Source organism: Bombus pyrosoma, linkage group LG5, assembly GCF_014825855.1.
Source record: "Bombus pyrosoma isolate SC7728 linkage group LG5, ASM1482585v1, whole genome shotgun sequence".
Classification (NCBI taxonomy): domain Eukaryota; kingdom Metazoa; phylum Arthropoda; class Insecta; order Hymenoptera; family Apidae; genus Bombus; species Bombus pyrosoma.
Window position 1 is genome coordinate 9426483 of NC_057774.1, and position 23678 is coordinate 9450160.

The following is a 23678-nucleotide window of genomic DNA, read 5'->3' on the forward strand; positions in this document are numbered from 1 at the left end:
TAATTACAGAAATAACACAGAGCTCTTTCTTTTCCCCAAATGGCAGGATATTTCGTCTTCTTTTTCTATCATAAATCTAAATCTAATAAACAACAAGGAATCTTAAGCATCCTCGTCTAGAGGCATCCGAACAACCCGCGTCCCTAAATTCTCGAACCCCTCCATGAATCAGCCCTGTACGCGAGCACATTTATCAGTTCCTCCGTGTCTGTTGCTTCGTGTTTTCCATTACGGTTTCACCGTGGAACGAAACGCAGACTTTTCGCCTGGACGTTTGTTTTTCGAAGACAATAACACTCGTCTTCGACGAACGATTAAAAGCAGATTTAATCCGCGTGATTCCCATCTCCATTCGCGTTTAATACAGGGTAAATGGAGCGTATCAGCCGAACTATTCACCAGCCGAGAAATTATGCGACTCTTTGTTTTCGGTTATACCGGTCCGGTTACTCGTAATAGATTCACGCTTAAACTGTACATAAGTACGTCCATTTATCGCGGTTTACAGAAGCCTGAGCCCGCCTATACACGCCGGCACCGGCTATTTGTTTCGAGCGGTCATCGCAGACGCGCCGTAAGCCAGTTGGAATTTTCGCGGTTCGTGGCTTTTCGTTCCAACTCGTCGACACCACGACTTTCTACTCCCTGCTCGTGGTAGCGCGGAACCAACGTACGAGTGTAGTTTTGGCTTCGTTTAAAGTAAGGAAATGAAAATTTCGCGCATCGCCAAGTTGCCTCGAGCACGCCACGATAAACATTCGCTGTTTACAAATCAAATTTTACAGTTTTAATGCTTAGTTTCATCTGCAGGCGAGATTATTTATTTGGTTATTTATTCGTGGCATGGGCACAGATACATGTAATTCTTTTTATCTAATAGAATTAGTTTAATAGAGATGTACTAAATTGTGTTTGGCAATAGTATGGCGCGAAAGGAAATTGCCAATTTTATATACACGAAACGTTTCTTAATTTTTACCAAACTCTGGTATAAATTCTCGTAGCGAAGAAAGCAGAGAAATTTAGGAAAATTTCGTAAACAGGAAACTTCTGAATTTACCGAGTCTTGGCGTCTTTTTACAAAGTCCCCGAAAGAAATGCGAAACACTTAAGAAATCGCAGAGACCTCGGAAATTTTAATATCGTGGACATTTCAACGTTAAAACGAACGATATTTTCAAAATTCCTAAGAAGATGAAAGGCTACGTATTTAGCCTCAAAATCAAACAACTTGGAAACACGCGGTTTCTCGAGTTCTTTTGTAATCTCCGTACGCATTCTCCATACTTTTACACATTCAAATTACCCGCAAAAGTGCAAACATCGCCAGACTACCCGCAACACAATACAACGCCGAGAAAGGGAGGAAACTGTTTCAATTCTGCAAATTTCAATCCTGCAAGTTCCAATCGGGTAAGATTTTCAATTGGCCCGCTATTTTGTTGCGTCTCGTCAAATCGAAGAAGGTTCCAGCTGGATATGCGGGTCGGGGGAGCTCCAGAAATCCGCACGAAAATGGAATAAGAACGATTATAAGACGAGGAGAACCGTCCCGTTTTCTCCGCTGAATTTCATTATGCCGGGCGAAATTGGATCCCGCCGATCAATTACCCGGCTCGAGAGAGACGTTCTCGCGAGTCTCCAGCCACACCGGGATCGGAATGGTTCTCACGGCCGATTAACGTTCGTCGAAAATCTTGCCGGCTGCAGCCGCGTATCCGCTTCCTCTTCCTTAGCTTTCCCTATACAGAAGCGCCTCACGTTCGCCCTAGACGTACGCTGCAACGTACGACTAGGCACGATGTTTCGTCACGTTCCTCCTTTCGAAACGCTCGGTTAGAATGCTTCGAGAGTCTGTAAGCGAAGGAAAGAATTCCAACAGTTTGCATAGAAGGTTAGATGGAGAGTAACGAGACGTGCTTTGGAAAACGACGGCTGTACTTGATCAAAGTTGGATCAGACAGGCTACTTGGTAGCGATAGAGGTGTGTGAATTGAATCTTTTGATGAGTATACAGTGGCTCGTGAAAGTATTCAAACAGTAACCATAGGAAAATTTTCGGGATACATTTTACAATTTCATTAGAAGAGCGAGGAGACAGAATCGTGCCGAGTATATCAGGACCATGTGAAAACAATGTGGAATGTAGTGCTGATGAAATTTCAAATTGTTTCGTGTAATACACGTAATATGTTCGTAAACAATTTCTATAAGTGTTCTACTACCTTCGTGGAAAGCTATGCGCGTGTGTATGTTGAGTGCACGAACGTTTGGGAGAAGTTTAGGTAACTTTTCCATCTTGGATTCTTTCGTACAAGGTTCTGTTGTGGATGTATAACACAGAAGAACAATAGAATAACTTACGATGTTAATTTGAAGATGGTCAAAGATCGTGAGTGAGCTTATGAACTTCAGTAGATCGTAAATTCGTATCCTGATATTTCGACTTCTTCTCTCATAAAATATTTCTCACCTTTTTACGTTACTGTACAGACGAGGAAGAATATGTCACATAGTTGTCTCATATTTGTCGACATACGCTGTTTTGTATCCTCAACTTCGCGATAAGAAATACAATAAACCACTTGCCTCAGTTCCAAAGGAATGCGTGGAAGTACGTATATCTTCGACAATTTTTGTCGTATGATATTTTACGTATAAAGGAACGTGCTATCTCTAGGAAAAGAGTGGCAAAAAGCAGGAAAAATCCAGAGAAGATGGGAACGTAGACACCGTGGTGTAACGCCGCCGCGATTCCGCCCATCGGTGGCTCTTTATTCACAGAGTTTGGTTTTCATTCGCTTTGCAATTCAATCCGTCGAATCTCGCGGGATATTCTCTGTCTGTCTCCGCGTCCCTTTCAACGTTCTCAATCGTCGTTCCAACGACGGCAAGGTTACAGCCCCCGATATTCGGGAACCTAACACCGTTCAGCTTATGCCAGCAGCCAGAGGCATCGAATTAATGATTCCCTGCAACACTCCGTTCAACTCTGAGACACACATATAGCATCCGAGAGTATGGTAATTTGGTATCTCCCGCGATATATTCAGTCTCGAAATGACAACAAGACAATTGCCTTGCGGTTTCATCTGGAATGTAAACCAGCCTCCGGAGAAGCCGGAGAGAAAGTTTTATATCGTTTTCGTAAATGTAGAATACTTTTTTTAAAATTGAAGTCGTGAAAGAATTTGATTAATATTTTTAGGAATCGAATATTTTTAAGGTCACAATAGGTTTAACTTAAACTGTCTTTCTTCTTGAATCTTGGAATTTCTTTCTTCTCCCTGATTTGAACAGTTAAATTTTGTAACATATCTACTATTTTAATACAATTTTTCTATGTCGACAAAACAGTATGCAAATTGCTTTATTTATGTTTTTCATATAACTTTTTACATTTGAGTTAATATGGATCAATTCGTGTGAATCGTAAGCGAAGTTAAAGAACATATAACAATGAAAATAAATGTCGCTTAACGCGTTCGAGACCAATGATATAGCATACATACCATGCAGTATCTCGTCGCAATGACCGACGACGACACCTGCATGTCACCAGTAATTTCAATTAATTCTCAGACAACAGTCAGAAACGTCATAATATAGGTATTAATTATTTTTGCAGTGATTGTAGATATAATCTAGATTTATGTTTGGCAGAGTGTTTCAAGAACCATAAGTATTATTTATGATTTATATTACTTTAACAAAATTTTTTCATTTAACTATACGTATAAATCTTCATATTTTAGTAAAATTTTTATAATTTGTACGTATGTGTGTCTGTTCTGCCTTACAAGTATAAATAATGTTTATACTTTTGACTCATACTTTTGATACATGTTATATAATTTTCTCGTTCTTGAAATAATTATCATTACATTACATACACACTATATTTCATGACACTATTTTTCTATAAAAATGATCTAAAATGTGCTTTTTCTTTATTCCTACATTAATCAGTTTCACTTATTTTTTATTATAAACTCGTAAAGGTTTTCCGTCATTCGGAAGAATTTTGTTCAAAGTCACCGGTCTCGAACGTGAAAACTTATTTCAGTATATATAACAGAAAGAACCATATGTACCAACTTTCATTTCATAAAAATGTAGGAAAATATTGCACGCCATTGTTCCGGAACAAGGCCACAAATAAAAACATGCCATAAGCCAAAAATTCAATACTGATGAAAGTATAATGAGAAATACACCAATGAAATTCCAAGAACAGACTCTTCTTTCTCTCACTTTCCATCCGCCTTAGCTTAACATCTTACTCAAGACTTACGACGCAGCAATTCTCGAAAGTGTTCCACCCTAGTCCCTTTCCAAGAACTGATGCAGAATATCCACGGTCGCATTAAGTATTCTTTTACGTACAAATTCTGCATACAGAAACGCCGTGCCATTTTATCCATGACGTTTACGCAATCCTCTGTTATTTCGACCAGAGCCAACGTTCGACGTACGTAAAATCGATACCTATTCGTACAAAAACAGTTTGCATCCCAAATTCTGTTTAAACAAAAGTTTGTAATCACTACGCTTCTGTTTCACAGAATCTACAAAAGTAAAAACACGTCAGCTTAGAATACTGTTTGGTAAAGAAATGTCTATTATAATGAAAGAAATGGTACATTCATATCTACGACTAGACGCTAACTATATTAATACAAATTCGTATTTCTGTGAATATAATTAAAAGGATGTAAAAAAACCTAGGTAGTAAATTCTTTGTCCTACCTACGTATTATAGAAAGTACTATTTTTGATATTGTATAAATTTTCGCATCTTTGAATTTCCTATAAATACATGAAAGAATCTGCAGACTAACGTGACTGATAACGTTAATTCTGAATTAATTTTAGTATTAACAAAATATTTATATAATCAAGAAATTGGTTTCAGGCCCTCCATTGCGAGTGTCAGAATAAAGAAATGCACGAAATAACGTCAGCTTTGTTCGCGATCCGCCACGATGTAATCCTTAAAACGCGTCTTCTCGGTCATCAACCGGGTTCTCTCGAATACAGAGACTGCAAACGGTTGAATAGACAAGCTGGTTGGAGGTTGGCCTAAATTTTCCACGACGAAAACTCCGGCTATGCTAGCTAGAAACCGTGCGGACGAAAGAGTGTTTGGCCCCGGGCGACAGAAGGTCTAGGATCGGTACTACATCGTCCAAGGGAAGAAACCGCTCCCTATACAGACGCTTACACGTGCATGCATGGGACAGGGGAACGAAAATACCTGGCGAGCCTCGGGCTACGGAACACCTATCGACGGCCCTTTTCACCCTCGCAAATTTTCCTGCCAGAGCAGAAACCCGACCGAAGACTAAGATCCTTCGATGAAAGGAATTGCCACTCTGTGGTTCAAACAAAACCGTTTGTATCTCTCCCGTTTACTTTGTGCTTTCGTTTCTCTGTGTATTGTGTGCGTGTCTTTGCACGAGAGAAATGCGAATATGGTAATATCGTGTACACAGGCGACGGGTCACGAAGTTTTGTTCGATGCTTCGTTGCTCTTGACGAAATGTTCACATACGGTTGAGTATTTATCATAGAAAAGTTTTATGCGCATACGATGTGTGTGTTATATAAAAAATTTCGAAATTTTATTACGGCTGATAAAACACACGTGTGAGAATGTATGTGGCAGGTACAAGTCGCTTATTGGAAACATATATTTAATACAAAATTAGTATACAGCACGAGCAATCGTCTTAAATATATAATAAGTGTCACAGATGGTTCTACTAAATATTAAGGCTTATTAATATAATGGACTGTCGTGCATGTGTATTATATTCCTGCAGTAAATAACTTCACGAATATTTTACGAGCCATTATATGTACATTGAAGCATTGAAACGAGGTTGCTTTTCTTTGGCATAGAACAGTTGCGTTTGCGTGATGGAATAAATAATCGATGGAAAAAAAGCGACAAAAGGAAGTAACGAAAATTAAAAAAATATCGTCTCATCCTGTAACGTCGCAGTCGTCTTGTCTATTCTTGTTACGTGTACTTAAGCTTACGTATACACCGATGTATTATCGAACGAGCCTCCAGCAAGAAGCCTAGGTTTCTGCAGAGAAACTGTAGGAAAAACTGGAGCACAGTTTGATTCCTCGTGACGTGGTACGCGATGTCTTTGCCCGTGACGAAGAAAATCCGCTTCCGCGGTTTCACGAATCTCCGAAATGCGGTTGATCTTTTTTTCATGAATCCTCTGATAATGTTTGCGTAATGTACGTGATAAATCCCGTTCGCTCGATCATGGATTAACCAACGAGCTGGTCGCCCACTGAAAACGACACGCTTGTTTGTTCAACGCTCTATCCACCCCGCGATCGATAATCGCTTCTTTGCCAATCGAAAATTGCGATACCCTCGTAGAAAGAAGCGATCGTGGATAAATATTGAAGGACACAATATTGTGCTATCCAAAAAATTATTTCGAGATCATCCTGAGATTGTAAGATTAAAAATATTGGTTATGCTTCTGTGGTGTCTCTCCTCTATCTTGTATTAAGAAAGGAGAACGACAAATAGGCAAAGATCCAGAATAAGATATACGATGATCTGAAGCTCTCAACAGGTTTGTACACCTGATTTGGGACTCTGACCCAACATCTATCGGAGGCATACGCCCTTGATGATTCTGATGTGCTAACAGGTGCCTATACACGTAGCATGCTCGTCCATCAACTATCGTGACTGAATACTTTCTGATCCCCTATTCGAACACGACTTTTGCTTCTTTTTATAGATCGTATGCTGATGGACTTATACAGTGAAAAACTCGATCGAACTTTTAACAAGAAGGGGTCCTTTTCAACGGGCCACTTTTCTAGTCGACTCCATTGAAAAATTCTATTCTGGTGCCTCTAAATCGACAGCAACTGACTTCGATGAATAAAGTCAGGATACTTCATCTACGTTCTTATGTAACTCGATGGATTTTTGCAAATTTTATCTTTATTTTTTCGATCGATCTCGACAGCTCAAGTAACAGGCCTTTTTTAAGCAAGAGAGACATATTTCACGAACATCGTCAATTCTCTTTGAAATAATTTTTCTGGACATGCGAGAATCCCTAAGCCTCAAAGCTTACAAATATTTTTCTACCGTAATTTATTCTCGTGAAAACTCTCTAATCTGAATTAAAATATATTCTACGATTAATTTTAATCCTCCATAGGATTATCGTATAGGAACATCGTAATCTCGAAATCTCTCTAATATCCTCTTCATATACGAATTTCGGCGTACAATAACTTGCCTGACCAGGCAGTTCGACGGACTAAATAGCGTTTTCATTCCATTGCCTTAATCTCGGCAACTTCTGCAGCAGTTGTTAGCCACGACGGCTTTCATCCGATTTCCTCTTGTCTCGGAAAGAACCCCGTTCGCGACTTGACTCGCGACCACCACTTAATCCAAGTGCTCATTCTCGCAATGTCACATTGTCGCAATGAGGCGCATTGTAGGCCTCAGGATCGACAGCACTTATACATCGCCGCTGATTTTCTTTCATCTTTCAGAAGCCATGTCAACGTTCACGATCCCTTACCAATTGTTTTCTTCGTCTAAGACAAAGCGTTCTCCTCGGGGGATTTCGTCGAATCAGAGTTCGTTTTAAGTGTAATAAACTTCGACATAATAAATTCACAAATTTTCACTGAAAGCATGCAAGTTATAAATCTCATTTCGCGTAAAATAAAAGAACGTAATATCTAAAGGACAGTAACAAGCGGCACGTGGATGTAAATGAAAAACTGGAGTATCGCAGTTTCGGAATAATGCGAAATGGAACGTGAGGGCTTCTGTTGCGAAACCGTAGTGCACGTACTTAAACAGCTACAATACAGTGGAATCTCGTATTTCAAAGAGTATCTACATTTCAACGAGCACGGTCGCGTTAACGCGACGAGCGTGCACGAGCAACCGAAATTGCGGTATTAAATTTATTTTGGGCTCGTAACTCGGACAAACCGCAACGAGAGCACCGAAGCAGTCGCAACAGTAGCTGTAGCATCACTCAGTGACAAAGCGAGAAAGAAGAGAAACGGCTGATTAAATTTAAATGGCTCGCGACACCGAGGGTCAATCGAGATTGTTCGAAAAATAAAATATTATCAAAGAGACGGAAAAACCGCAGAAAAAGAGAATACAGATATAAAGAGGGAGGAGGGGGGAAGTAATGTTCCACCGTTCGCGGAGAGACACGTTCGTTGTAGATCGCGTCAACGAGAGTTGTAAATTCCCGTTACGATTAGATCATCGATGCGACGAAATGATCGATCCCCCATTTCGTTTAGGATAATAGAGGTGGTTGAACCGATTATAACACTGGAGTAACAGGTTACAATGTACACTTTATTCCAGCAACTTTATAGACATAGACAGTTATACCCGGTGTGTATAGATATCAGTTAGATAGATGGCTGATCTAATGGTGGAAAATCAGTCAGGAGATGTTGACTGATCTAAGGATGATAAACCAGTAAAGTTCGGTGACGATGCTGTCGCAGAGGAAAGCTATTGCTGGGTGTTGGTCGCCCCACCACCGGTCGCATACGGATAGAAATGACCGTTGATCATAAGAAAAACCCGACCTTCCCATTTTTTACCTGATGGAGCAATAACCACAAGGAACGTCTCGACTTAAACATATTTTATAACAATTAAGGGCCCTAACGGTAAAATACAAATGCTTAGTTTTATGACAGTTCCTTAGGATTATTTTATTAATTAGGCTAATTATATTTCCACAGCTAGTGGCCGCCTCGATCGAGGGATGGATTCTGGGTTACGTAAAGAGATACCGGACGTAACAAGTAATAACAATTTTTGACACTCGAAAAAATTGCATCGTGTGAAAGCTGCACTTTGTATCTTCAACACTTGACCGACCTTTTCATAATATTCACATTCTCGTTTATTTTACTGGGACACAAACGGATTTTTGTGTGTCATCAAATAACAGCCGCACTTCAAACAGGATGAAATGCGTTCGGCTCTTTGTTTCATTAAATTTTATTAAAAGCGATACTACGTGTGTCCTACGAATGTTTCCATCAATTTTTCGTTTTAATCCTGTCAAATGGATATTAACTAATATGTTATCAAATAGGTATTAAATAATAATAACTGTACTCAATGGCGAGATGGTCTCTATAGTTATAATTTGTATTTCAATAAATTGCTGGCCCTGGAATATTCATCTCCGAATCATCTGGATTTTAGAACCGACGATTATTTTATACCGTGAACAGTTTATTGTAGAATTCGCTTCTTTAACCGAGCAACAATGTGAAATTATTTATAGCTGAAATTAATATCATTGCGACGATGAAAGTTATTTCGATGTTCTTGATGCTTCTTATCAATGTCTCCGAATTAAGCAGAGATTCAAATCTGGAAGAGATTGAGTGATTTCATTCGTTACTCCCTGGAGCGTTGGTTCGAGATTACGGAGGAGAATGGATAGCCGTGTCTTGCTAAAGTTGACGGAGTGTCCCTTTCGCCACAATTGACCTCAATCGCAAAATGCAGCGTTTTCAATCTTCCATCATCGTGTATTTCATAAATTCGTCATTGATATTGGAACACATTCATTTCAATAAGACCTTAGCTGATGCACCACGCTCGACCATTACAATTCAGAAGGAAAAATACGTCAGAATAGACACAATTCATTATTTAACTGTCTGGAAAAATTCCTTCTATCTTACTAAGAAGGATTTCGATATAAAGAAACTTTTTAAATCGAAAGAGAATTTATAAATGAAGATTACACCATCTTTCGAATGAAGTCAGGAAAATTTAACAATTTTACTGTTAGAAATACACGATTGAAGTTTAATTTTCTTAGAAACCAAACGAATAATCTCGACAGAGATCAGTTTCGCTTTTATACGGCTGGTATCTCGATATGCAAGTGGTACGAATCAGTGTCTTTCCAGGCTAGTAGAATGTGACGTTGCCTGGCCAGACAAGCAAGGGATATTCAACATTTACTTACATTTCTAGTTTGTTCGTTTACATCCGAAGCTCCTTTGTCTACACTTTCCACTTGTTTATCTACATTCTCGTCTTATCTCTTCGTATTTTCGTTCGTTCAATCTTTACGTAAGATCTTTACATAAGATTTCAAACACTTTTTACGGTACAAACATACGAATTCACAGTTGCAACAGAATAGGTATCACGTATATGTTACTGGACTGCGGATACGATTTAATATTTTCATAATTACAAAATACCATAATCAGCGCTTTACTTTAGACGTTTTATATGTTTCTGCAACTGTATGTATTATATATGTCGGAGATGAAAGGATATGGGGGCCTTTCTTTTGGTGTGATTAGGAAAACCTCCAATACCCTAGCCCGGACTTTTATTGTAGCTACCCTTAAGTTGTAAGACGCTAATCCGATTATGTGTACTCAGGGTTTATGACGAGGGACTTGGGCTCGAGGTGAGATAATGAGTCGCCGAACGTAGCCACGGTCACGGGACGGACATGTAACAACAGAGGTATGGAATAATTATGCAGCTCTCTTTAAAAACAAAGATTGACTCGAGAGGTGGGGAGAAGACTATATAAGGGCAGTTCCATTTGTACGGTTAGTTAGTTAGTTATCGAGAAAGTTATGGGGTTAGTTATCGAGAGAGTCATTACGACTCGTATGTCGAGTCACACCAGGATCGTGTATCATATCGGATTCGTCTTCCCGTGGCCGTGGATTCGTATCGAACCTAAGTTCATTGTCATCGATCTCTCGTTTGTCCGATTGCCGTCATTACCTGTAACCTCTTGTAATCATCACCTCGGAACTAATAACGATCAGCGAGAATACATAACCACGATGGTCAATTCGAGTGAAGGTTCATCAGACGCCCATACTTCAAATCCTTTTCCGACATATATATGTCGAATTATTATTAGAGTTTTGTGTCGAATTATCATTTGAATTGTGGGGCGCGTATCAATTCTTCATTTGGATTTACCATTGTTTAACTTAAGCTTTTAACAATATTCTTGGGTTCAAACGAATCCACGGTCAACGGGAAATTCTTTGTACAATAGTTTGTATTTTCTCTGTATCACAAATTACGTTGGCTGTATCGATTGGTATCTTCTCGACTGACTCCCCGATATCCGTCAACTCTCCAAGGAGATCTCAATAAAAGACTGCCTGGATCCCATTTGTCAATTACATATTGATTAGGAATAACAAAATTCCAAGCGCCGTTGCTAGGCAGTCCTGCATAGAGCCGACATTGCTCCTGGCCGGGGCTTGTCCGTTAACACAGCGTGTTCCTCAATATCGGAACTTCTTCTGTCAGGTTAAACGTTCATCCCGTGACCGAGGCTACGTTCAGCGACCAGTTGCGTCACCTCGAGCCCAAGTATTTCAAAAGAAATGCTTGATGTCTCTACATCTCCGACATATATATATATATATTCTTCTTTAATCTCGATAGGTAAGGTCGAAAGAAAAATATTAATATGTTTCTTTAGAGATACGAGGTATAGGGAGATGAATTCATCATATCCAAATTGCAAAAAGTGTATGATACGTTTCATCGTTATTTGCTCGAATGGACGAACATTCGTATTTCCATCGTTATCGAACGAAGAACGAGCGCTTTCGTGACCCTCGAGTGACCATCAGGCGGTGGCTGAGAGAGTTAGCCAAACAAAAAGGAGTTTGGTTAACCGCACGAATGTGACGCGACACAGCTGGATCGACCAGCTGATATTTCAAATATTCCATTCTGTCGGCGACAACGGTCAAGGGAGTAGGCTTGCGTCCCTTCTGGGTTGCGGACGTGGCTAATTTACATGACTTGCATTGGGCTAATTCGAGCGACGGTCGATAGCGCCAGCTAAAAGGGTTGAAACGATGTTTACTTTATTATGTAATCACAGGGAAATTCAATATTGACGGAGGCATGCCGGAAGTCGCTTTAGGAACGCCTTATGGCTCTTTTAAACACCTCTGGCTGCTATCTTCGTCTCATTCTTTCGTATGCCAAACTATTCAAAATATTATTTTCTGAATTTTATTTATGATGGTGATTTTACGAATGTCCGACATTAATAATAACTTTTCAATTTTGTATATTATTAGAATACATCGTTAAGAGAAAAGTTCTTGGACCATTATCATCGAGATTGTCGTCAAACGAATTCTTGAACAGCGATAAACAAAATTATTGACAGAAAATTCTTCGATCGTTATAATCGAAGTTATTATCAGAAGAATTCTTCGAACGCTATGAACGAGATTATCGTCAAGAAAAATTCTTGGATCACGATAAAAATATTATCGACGAGAAATCTTTAGATCGCTGTAAAGAAAATTATTGAGAGAAAATTGGTGTCAGAAAAGTTCTTAAATTATTATTAGTAAGATTATTAGATCGTTGGATTTTTCTTCGTTTACTAAGGATAATAATCGAAATAGCCAATTATCTTTATCCTTATCTAGTCTACTATCTTTGTATTCGTATTTACCATAAAAGGAAAAGATTAAAAGAAACAGTATGCTGTATTGGAACTTATTTCACGACTCAGTGGACGTTCCGACCACGATAAATTAATATCTCCAAGGAAAGGCATCTCGAGGGACTGCATTAAGGAACTCTGAGAGAGGAGAACTCGTAAGACCTTCATGAGACTTTATCGTTTCGGAAAGGGACAATTCCGAATCCTATAAACGAATAAAGTGAACCTACGAACACGAAGCTTTTGATTTCGTATAAGATTCAACTACTTTCGAGCTCGTTCGATAGATCTTCCTCTCCACGTTATCGTACATCTCTGCTTTTCTAAAAGAACACGATTTTATTTTCTTTTTCGCGTGGATATAAGAATAAGACAGATTCGGTAAGTTCGAAATCTCGATGTTTTAACAGAATTCGTGGCTCAAGATGTTACCAGAAGAGCGTCCTTTACCCGTTACCGATACAGAGGCGTGTTTTCTGCGTGCAGGCGCCGCCTCGCGAGAAGAACTCACTCAAGCACACAATGGCCTCGAAGCCACAAAAGGAAAAGTTGAATACGAAATGTCACGAAACGACCACGATACGGGCCGCTGCGTAAAACGAATTTCCTCGCCTCTGTCGAGGACAACGGCTTCGGCCACAGCAACGACGTTTCAGTGGAACAATAGCCGTTATACGTCTCGAATTCGCCGCTTTGTCAATGTATACGTTTCCACGCGAGCAGATAGAGTATCTGCACGGAAAGTCGTGGACGGCCTGTTTACCGCTTTATGACATTTCTCGCGAGCTGGACATCACACGAGTTTGAGGAAAATACGAAACAATTATTGTCAGTATACGTAATGTTTCGTTCCGATCATACGTTAAGATCTCTCTTATTATTGGAATATCAAAATTCCTGCTTATTAAAACTAAATTGAAATTGAAACATAAGCATTCGAAGCAATTCTTACATTTACTTTTACCTTAAGGCTAACTGCAGGAAATAACAAGGCAGCAGAATGATTTTGCTTATTGATTTATGGAGATATATATATATATATATATATATAGAGTGTTCTACGATGTACTGAAAACACATCCTAAGAAACGTATGTAATCATAGTCTTACTCTATGTTTTACGATGAAAAGTTTCCTTTCGTTAACAAGCGATTCAATCGCATCGAGGAACGATCAAAGCGATGGTTCTCACGCGCAAATCCAAGCGCGCTGTATCGTTGTTTCGAACAAACGAAAGACTTGGGTATACGGGTGAAGAGAATTTCGAGGACAAAGAACTTTCTGACTAATTCTGAATAATTTAATAAGCGAAGATCAAGTCTGCGCGACCTGGCACCAATGACGTATCGCTTTATAACAAAGGAAATTTATCAACGTCAATTTGTCGCGCTGCTGACTATAGATACGCTTCTAGCGACGCGCACGGCAAAGAAAAGAGGAAAGAAACAAAGAAAGAAAAAGGGAAGAAAAGAAGAAAGGGAGAAAGAGACTGGCAGAAAGATACTTAAATCTCGGCGCACGGCCGTTATCGTTCAATTATGTGAGGACATAATGGAACGAGGATTAATTACAGATCTTTTTCCCGTCCGTTTCGAGCAGTGTTCGTCGAGTCGCGTTCTTTACCAACGCGTGTGGAATTATATAATTTCAATCTGTCGTGACGTGAACAAATTTTTTGTCGCGCCGCGCCGGGTGAAATTTCCTTTCAAATTCGCTCTGATTACGTGTCGTATGGGAAACAGACCTGTTTTGCATATACAATGGAATTGTTTCAACGATTTACTCCCTTTTATTATGGCGATACGTGTATATGCGAACAAAAGAGAGAGAAATACTTTTCTGAACTTTCACGTTGAAACGAATTACGAGTTATTTTAATTTCACTGACTTTAAAGATGTTAGCGTGCTGTTACACGATTTGTACGTATAATACGTACAACGTAACAAGAGGAGATTGATTAAGCTTAAATTGAGTTATTGCGTTATCCAACTGTATCTGAACTGGCGTTTCACATTGTATCTAGAGCATAATAAAGCCGCTCAAAGCTGAGAAAAAATAATAAAGGACAACGAGGGGAAAGAAAAATCGATGCTTCGGACTTGATAAAGCAAACGATTATCCGTGTAAAAAAACAACCATAACGCGAGCAGGGAGTCTAGTATAAATATACCAGGAACTTGGAACGAACTATTTGAATCGCGTTACCTATTTTTAAAGCGAAAAATTACCAATTTCTTCGAGTACTGTTCGTAGAAGATTAAACGAGAATTAATTATCAGTGATAATCCAAGCGATTATTCAGCTTGTCTGACCACCTGCTATCCTATTCTACTTGTCCGTCCAAGTACACTCCCGCTGTTCGTGTAACCCAAACACAATCCTATTCTACTACCTGTTCACACGCAGTCCTATTCTACTCGGCTGGCCAACCACCATTTCTACTCCTTCCGTCTGATAAGATACTGTCCCATTCCTCTTCTACGCTCAGCGGAGACATCGTGTTCCGCTCTAGTTTTCCACTCTTTCAGGTGACCCAGTAACCGAAACTTATCTCACTAATCTAAATCATCCCTCATACGTAATTCCACATCAGCTGAAACAAATTAATCCAAAACTCCGACCTGAACAACTTGTAAATAAATATTTTTCCCAATTGTCCAATATATAGAACACATGCAACTCATCTATCGATTTGAATACTTCCAATTAAAAGTTTTCTCTAGCTATTCAATATACGATATAAAAGATAAAACCAACTTATATTTAAGACACTTATACTCTGCTAATACTAAGACAAGTCAGCTGAAAAGTTAGACTTCGATATTTCCAAACATTTTCCCTAATCATACAGCTTACAAAACTATTATCTTGCCCATTCGATTGTTCGGTCTTCTGCTAAGACTAAAACAAATCAACGCGAAAATTCAAACTGAACATTTCCGACCAAACATTTTCCCAATTACTATACTCATAAAGGATGCAAAACCAGCCATTACCTTCTTCTTGCGTGAAATACGCTTCTTACGATACTAATACCGTGCAAACGACCGTACTTGCAGTTCCCCCGCTGGAAGTGAAGATAATCGGATCGAACCAGCCGTTGTCGGCGGGCAAGAGGTACGAGCTGGTATGCACCACTTCCGGCTCCAGGCCACCGGCTACGGTAACCTGGTGGAGGAACGATCAGCGTTTGGTAGAGACCAAGGAAACTGTAAGTAATAGTACCAAGACAAGTAAAACAGTATGGATCGTTGGCGAAGATCGAGTTGGCTATTCCCTGGTCGAGCGTAAATCGAAGTCAGGTCTCTTAAATCAGTGAAATATCTCGCGAATCGAAATATATACTTGTCCAGGGAAACCGTTTGGAAGAAGGGAACGGAGAAAGAGAGAACATCGTTGAAATCTCACGTTGTTCGTGAATCGATATAATCGTTCATAATTATTTCAGCACTTTCGAATTATTACAAATACATAAGATATACTTCAAACGAATTTAATTTAATTTTGATCCGTGATCTTGTCTCGAGCAAACAATATGTGATTGGCAGATATTGGTAAATAGCTGATATTGATTGGTATAAATAAAAAAGTAATAATCGAAGGTAGATGAAAATTAATCCTACGGAGACACCTGAGTCAAGTTTTTGATACATTTTCTTGCTGGGTCTAGAATACACGATATTTTCTCATCCTTTCGCTATTATATTAAATACTAATGCTGTCTCGTAATATACAACAAATTTAATTACTTGCTATTCAAAATTGGATTTCATTCAAATAACTCTACCTTACTTGAACTTTCAAGATATAATAAACGTATTAATCTTTTGATCAAATTGAACCAGATATCGAAATACACATGGACGGCAGTGTATCTGAAGATGATGTACCGTGAATATCGCTTTTCTGTGGGAGAATAGTCACGCGGGGACTCGTGTAGATGGAGGAAGTAGAGAGTCGAACAGAGTAAAACAGGGTGGCGTAAGATTCGATTTAGCATCGTCGAAGCACTCAGCATAACTTGTAATCCCTACTTGGCGTGGCCTCTTAGAGCAGCTGTAAAATACGTTGTTCTCCGCGTGCGTGTACTTGGCGCGTGTTCCGTCGTCGTGTACCGGTCCGTTCGTGATAGCGTGCCAGGATATCGTTATCACGAGCTCACGTGTGCCACGGCTTAAGCCACGTTAAAAGCGCCATTAGACGACGAATAATTTAAATCGAGAGCAAACCAGCGACGTGATAACGCTGCTGCTACCCTCGCGACTCCATGCTCTCGTTACGGCCGCGTAATTAAGGGAAATCGACCGGGTCATGAGAATCGGGAATACACAACGACCCGACCATTAATTAGCCCCGGACGGAATGTCCTTCGTTGAAAAACAATGGCTAGCCTCGGGGATTTGGACGCGATTTAAGAGACGTTTCACCTCGTTTCGGATACGAATACTCGATGTCCAGCTCGGTGCACGAGTCACGATTGTCTCTAAGCCATTACCGAATCGAAATTTATCGAGAGTATTCTGGAAATTTTTGTAAGACACGGGAAAGATAGTAAAAGTTTGAAGAAAATAGGAGAACAGTGATCGACAGATTGTTTATAGATTTCTGCTTCGTGCATCTGTAAACGAAATACGATAACAGAGATCGGTAGAATATGTACAGTAGTACTTCACTATCTGACTACGACTCGAGATTTTATCTAACAGTTTTTATCGGGACAGATATATTTTCAAAGAATGATGAGTACAGCATTTTCTCTTCGTTAGATGCAAATGAGATAGGAATACTTCTGAACTGATATTATCAGTGAAATTTTACAATTCTCAAGTACAGATCGCCAGTATAAATTCTATCGAATAGCAAGAACAAATTAGTTACCAACCCAAATAAAATGTTACTAGCAACATTTTACAAATTACAATCCATCTGCCTAACTACTCGACCTAAAATTATAATAAACCTCTAATATATAACTTGCAAATTCGCTGATATTATTAATCGGAAAATTATCGTACAAACTCACTTCGCAATACGAACTTCAAGAGTTGGTGAGGCGAACGATGGTCAGATAGCAACGAAGCAACTGTACCTTGATTGATTATTGAAAATAGTTCGTTTGTTCGGGTGAAAAATATCGGTACAGGACGATGTAAAACGTAAGGCGCGTTAGTAGAAAAACAAAACAGCCGGAACGAAAGTTTCCAAACTACGAGATTACAGGAAGAGGAAGAGGAAGAAGAAAGAGAAGTTGAGGAAGAAAAAGAACGATCTCGTTTCCTCCGATATACTTCTATAGATTATACTTCCTCCTCGTATTTCTTCTTACGTCTCATCCTCTTTTGTTTAACTTTCTTATATACGCAGCAGCGTAAAGTCGCGCGGAATGAGAAGCATCAACTTTAGAACAATATTTTTTTCGTTTCCTTCCTGGCTGGTGTCTTTCCCTCCGCTTTTATTTTGTCAGTCTCTCAATCTCCGCGTTTCGAATATTTATATGTCGATCGGATGGAACATCGGAAGAAAAAAGAAAATTTAAATTTATAACTCGAGTGCCTCTCGAAGTCACGAGATTACGACCCAACCGTGAAATCAATATTCTGCTTGTCTAAATACGAGAATGCGATATTAATCGGCAGTTTTCCGAGAGGAAGACGAGTTTTTGCAAAAATGGAGAGTAACTTTAACGCGGAGAACACGAGAGGCATTTGGCAAATTCAGAATTTTTCTTTCGAAGATTCATCGAACGATAAGCATTATAATTGTTACAAGTAGCAAAAGATGCTGATTTAAAGTTGACACTCGAAATTTACAGAATTGAAATCTTTTAATCCTTATTTAACGTTAGAACTACCACACCAATCAAAATAGCTGGTTCTACAATTTCATAAATGTGCCAACCCTCATTTAGGGATCATGCTCTCAGATGGATTAATAATACTAAAAATGTACTACTACAAAGCATAGAATTCCATAAAAACATTTGGTTATTACGTATTTTTTAAAGACCAGTCATTTTGACTGGTTTTGATAGAAATAGTTTCGTCTTAATTGTTGGTAGTTCTAGCGTTATATACAAAGTGTTACGACCGTTCGCGGAGAGACGCGATCGCGAGGAAAGCGCATCAGCGGGAGGCGCAAATTCTCGCTACGATTCAGAAAATCGACGCCGCGAATTAGTCGTTCTTCTGTGTCCGTTAAGATGACAGAGGTGGTTAGTTGAGGTTAACACTGAATTAACAGAGTTAACAAAGAATGATATATTTGACAATATATATATAAACAACAGTATGATGATGCGCCACAAATTATTTGACAGATGATACAGTTAATTTGGTGTAATGATTCGACTCGACTTTACAATGTGTTTTGTATTTGGACGACTTGTAATTCGTTGGAGACGTTAGTGTATTTCGTTTGGATCCTCGATCGATACTGATTGCCCTTCGATGGGCCCTTTGTGTTCCATGGGAGACGATCCCCCCACCATGCTTGGTCACGCCACCGATCACGCCACTGATCACGCCATGATCATGCGTGTCACCTTATGAGTGTGTTTGAAATAACAAAACGAATCGACGTTTCTCGAACTCGCTCTGTTTGATGTTGGCCGCTACATTGTATGTGTTGGGCTACTTGAGACGGTTCGCTCGCGATACTGCGATGCCACGAGCGACGGTTAGGAGTAACGGCCTTTGGAAAGCCACGTGGCGTAACACAAAGAATTACATATTTTTCCCATTAAAAAGATCTTTTTTTGTTACTGTTTCACTTTTTACGATGATTTTCAACTTTCCAATTTTATCGAAAGACTATTTGTGATTTCGTGGAAATCACCCTTTCATGCATCAATGGTTAATGACAATATATCGCTATTGTTATCGTCAGGAACACTAATGGAAAAGTGGCAAATAGGTTCTAAACTTTATCTCGACGATAAATTACTGATGGTCCTCTTCGTCTCTTATTTCTCTTTGCCTGATCTTCATGGCGACGCTATTATTAAAAGTAATCAACTTCGTCAAAATCTATCGAACCAAAGTTAACATCCATCAACGTCAGGATCTTTAACTAGTTAATTATATAATTCGTGAAAAATGATAACGGAAGGGCAAAGTTAATAGACATGACGTTAAAGTCAGGAACTTTGATTCGAAAACAAATGGAAGGGATATTAAGAAGTGCAGAGACAGTAAAGTCTTAACAAACACTTGAGAACTTTCAGATGTATATAGCTTCTTCAATAAGTCAGATATAAGATAACAACAAGGCAAGTGCAAGGCGCAACTCAGCTGCTATAACAATATATCTTGTGCAAGTCAATTTCAGAGTTCAACGTCGTAAAGTTTACCGTAAAACTGAACAGATCCGCGGGAAAATATCTGAGTCAATGGACATTTTAGACTAAGAAAACTCCGCGCTAAGCTATTTCTGCAAGATAATGCACTCAAGGCGTTCCTCTTTAAGCCTGTAACAGTAGATTGACAATTACATTGGCGCAGTATTTCAAAGTTTACTACTGAGTAGCCAAGGATGTACGACTGCCAATAAGAAGGAATACGGCTACGTTTTGTGATGCATAAAGTCAAGAGAGAAAAAGTTTCATTCAAAATTTCTTCGAGTTTTCGTGAAAGCCCATATCCACGAACGCGTGTCAATCCTGAAATTATTTAACAGTCAGGAAATTCTACTTCATAATTGAGGCTCTCAAAAACTTTGCTAATCGATTTCACTTTGAATAAATCCCCCAATTTCATCTTTCTAAGTACATCATTAGTGTTTAATGTTTCAAAAAGTAAATAATTTGTTATCGCATAAATCTATCAGAAAAATTACAAATAATACGTACAAATAATAATATATTCTAAGATAAATTTAAAAAAGTCACATATTTATCATCTATGACTCTCCTCCACTTTGAAATTCGTCAATTACTTTTCAATTATCGTAGAAACAAGAGTGTTACTATTGCAAAGGGAGATTCGTCCAAGCAACCGTTTCCTCGTTTCCTACATCTCGAACTCGCTTCGATCCAAACAAAATAACGAACGATAAGATTAAGCCAGACGTAAGAAAGAAAAGACAGAAAGTATAAATAAAAGGAGGAAAACGTAGTCGCGCAAAGGGAAGTTATGATAATGCTGTTACAGACCTCGAGCGATGGAAACACGACCACCAGTATCTTATCTTTCATGGCGACCAAAGCAGATGCTGGTAGACAATTGTCGTGCCGGGCTGAACATCCAATCATGGGAGCCGAGTCGATAAAAGACGACTGGGTGCTCGAGATACAGTGTAAGCGTATTAGAGACACATTCCTGTAGAAGCCATAACGCTTGCAAAGCCCGTGTCGATCAGTTACGATTATTCACCGCGGCACCATCGACATATTGACGTTTTCAATTTGCAGACACGCCGGAAACGCGGATACAGCTGGGCACCTCTTTGAATCCTAACGCGATCCGCGAGGGAACTGACGTCTACTTCGACTGTCTGATTCATGCCGAGCCACCCGTTTACAAGGTTGAATGGCGACACTTGGTAAGCAATTTTGTAATAGATTTAATCAAGTTCTTACGTTCGATATCAGTCGTATCTATCTTCTGTCGTAAAATCGTGGAAATTTTCATTCCATTCGCGCTTCAAGCTATTTATAATACTCGGAATTGATATTTAGGTGCTGAAACTTGGATTATTATTTTCAGTTTCGATTATTCTAAATTTAGAATTTTTATTTTTAATTACTTCTACGTAAGAAATCTTGCCAGTGACTTATTGTTAGCGGATAATCGAGATTTTGCTCTTCGTATTACCGTTTTTAGCATTCGAATTCATCTACGATCGCTTGGGACTCTAAGCCCCAAAAGTTGCGATTTAGTTCAGTGCTCTCAGAACTTGTAATCTAACTGATACTTTCTCTTATATTCATAACAATTTCGAACGCACGCTCTTCGTGCGTTTGAGTGCTTCTTTCATTTCCCGTGATTACGGGCGGAACAGTCTCGGCGTGTCTTTTCAGCTTAAAATTAATTTAAACAAAACCTGTTTTCTGAGGATCAAAAAGTTTCGCAAGTAGCCCGTTCTCGGGTTCCACGAAGTTTCACGAAGCTTCGCATGTGAGTCGAAACAGTATAGAACCACAATGCCGCCACCCTATTAGTACAGAAGTAGGGGAAGCGATGTGAAGTTCGACCGAAACAAGGGTATTCAAAGTTCTGTAACAACGTCGATCGCGAGTACCAAGCTTACTTCGTTGTATTTTTCAACAAGGTTGAAAAATTCACGCTGATATTTTCTATAGACTAGGAGATTTTATTTGCAACGTTCCGCGTTCAGAATAGAATTATTAATATTTGGAAATTAAATCTTAACGCTGAAAACCGTGTTGCTTGGATATAATTGAAGCAAAATTTCGTATAACTTTGCATGGATTATATCAATCGTAAGTGTACAATCTGTGACTCATCAGCGTCGCATCAATCACCCTTTGTTCCAGGAAAAAACTCTTCATCTCAACATCACACAGGGTATCATAATCAGTAATCAAAGCTTGGTGTTGCAAGGAGTCGACCGTAAAAGCGCAGGCAATTACACTTGTGTTGGATACAACACGGAAGGAGATGGGGAGAGCTCTCCGTTTTATTTGAACGTAATGTGTACGTGTCACCCACCTAAATAAATGATCGGACGGTCCGCGAGACAATTTCCGTTCTCTCAGCATCGGGCAATTAAACGTCGTTTCCCGACAAATTAAGACGTTTCTATTAGTAATAAAACAAAAGTTATAAACGCTAATAGATAAACACTGCAAGAATAAAGTGTGATAAAATGAAGAAGATAATGCGATAGAAAGTTATCGAAACAAATGAACCATATATCATTGAACAAGATATAAATCTATGAAAATATATATTGCCTCCTGAAATTTCGCTACTGAACTTTTCGTGCAGCCTAATATTTCCTTCTCCTTAATTATTATATTATACGATACAATAAATATATTTGTTCCTTCTAATTATTAAATAAAATAGTCGCATACGAAGTCTCTACGGAAGCATAAAATAAAATCAAAGGAAATCTCGATCTCTTCCGAGAAAAATTCGATCAATGTCGTGGAATAGACGCGTAGAATAAAACTAAAACGATTCAAATCTTGAATTCCAGTCGCGCCCACCTGCAAACCGAATCAGACGAAGGTTCATGGAGTGGCGAAACAAGAAAAGGCAAACATATCTTGCCAAGTGGACGCGAACCCGCCTGAGGTTCAATTCCGCTGGACCTTCAACAATTCCGCCGAGAGTATCGACGTAGCCGCGAGTCATATCGCCAGGGCTGGCACATCCTCGATCGTCTCTTACACACCCATGACGGAATTGGATTACGGCACGTTGCTCTGCTGGGCCACCAATCGAATAGGACATCAACAAGTGCCCTGCGTCTATCACATCATACCGGCCGGTGAGGTATCTTTATGTGGTAATTCTATCATGGAAATTCCTCTCAACCGTGAAACTCGATATTCGAACAATATAACGCGCGCGATTCCCTTATTTCGTTCGTTTCGATCTTTCAAGATTTTACCGAGATTCGAGAAATTAGAAAAGATTTACGATGAATTTCTTTGACTCTCGCGATTTTAGTGGGAGGTTTCTTTTGTATCGATATCGGGCGTATTAACATATTTCCTGGATAGAGAACGAGAAAACTCATTTTCATGCAGCTTTTCAGGCAGAATTTCCTTAATAACTGCGGACTTTATATTTGAAATAAAATTAAATAACTTCTTTCTCAGACGTGAATTATTTTAGAGCCAAAGGGTCAACACATTTGAATAAAAATACCTTTATAATTTACAGTCCGCAAGTGTTGACCAACCGCGCACTAACTAAACTGAGAAGAGTGTGAATTCTACTTTCTCTTGACTTTTTCACGGGAGTTATTCATTGTCGCGCAAAGAAAGAAATGTCAACGTATGAAATACGAACAGTTCTGTATGACGAGTTCAGAGAATTACGCGTGCAACAAATATAAAATACTTGAGTTTCTTTACACTGATTTAATGTTAAATGATTCAAAGATATAATTCATAATTCCTAATAGAATTTAAAAAACTTTACTCATTAGTAACTAGTTAATGAAAATGAAGAACT

At 39.1% G+C, this 23678-nt stretch overlaps 1 protein-coding gene and 1 long non-coding RNA gene across 3 annotated transcripts in view; one reads left to right on the forward strand and one right to left on the reverse strand.

The window, feature by feature from the left end:
- LOC122567350 (nephrin) overlaps nt 1–23678 on the forward strand; it is a 293118-nt gene that overhangs the window by 258079 nt on the left and 11361 nt on the right. For both annotated transcript variants that reach the window (XM_043725737.1, XM_043725738.1), the window contains 5 exons: nt 15591–15742; nt 20679–20823; nt 20939–21069; nt 22025–22184; nt 22693–22986. In XM_043725737.1, the coding sequence (XP_043581672.1) occupies nt 15591–15742; nt 20679–20823; nt 20939–21069; nt 22025–22184; nt 22693–22986 (882 nt within the window). The remainder of the gene's footprint in view (nt 1–15590; nt 15743–20678; nt 20824–20938; nt 21070–22024; nt 22185–22692; nt 22987–23678) is intronic.
- The window catches only part of LOC122567374, a 186926-nt gene that overhangs the window by 160338 nt on the left and 2910 nt on the right, over nt 1–23678 (reverse strand). The window lies entirely within an intron of this gene.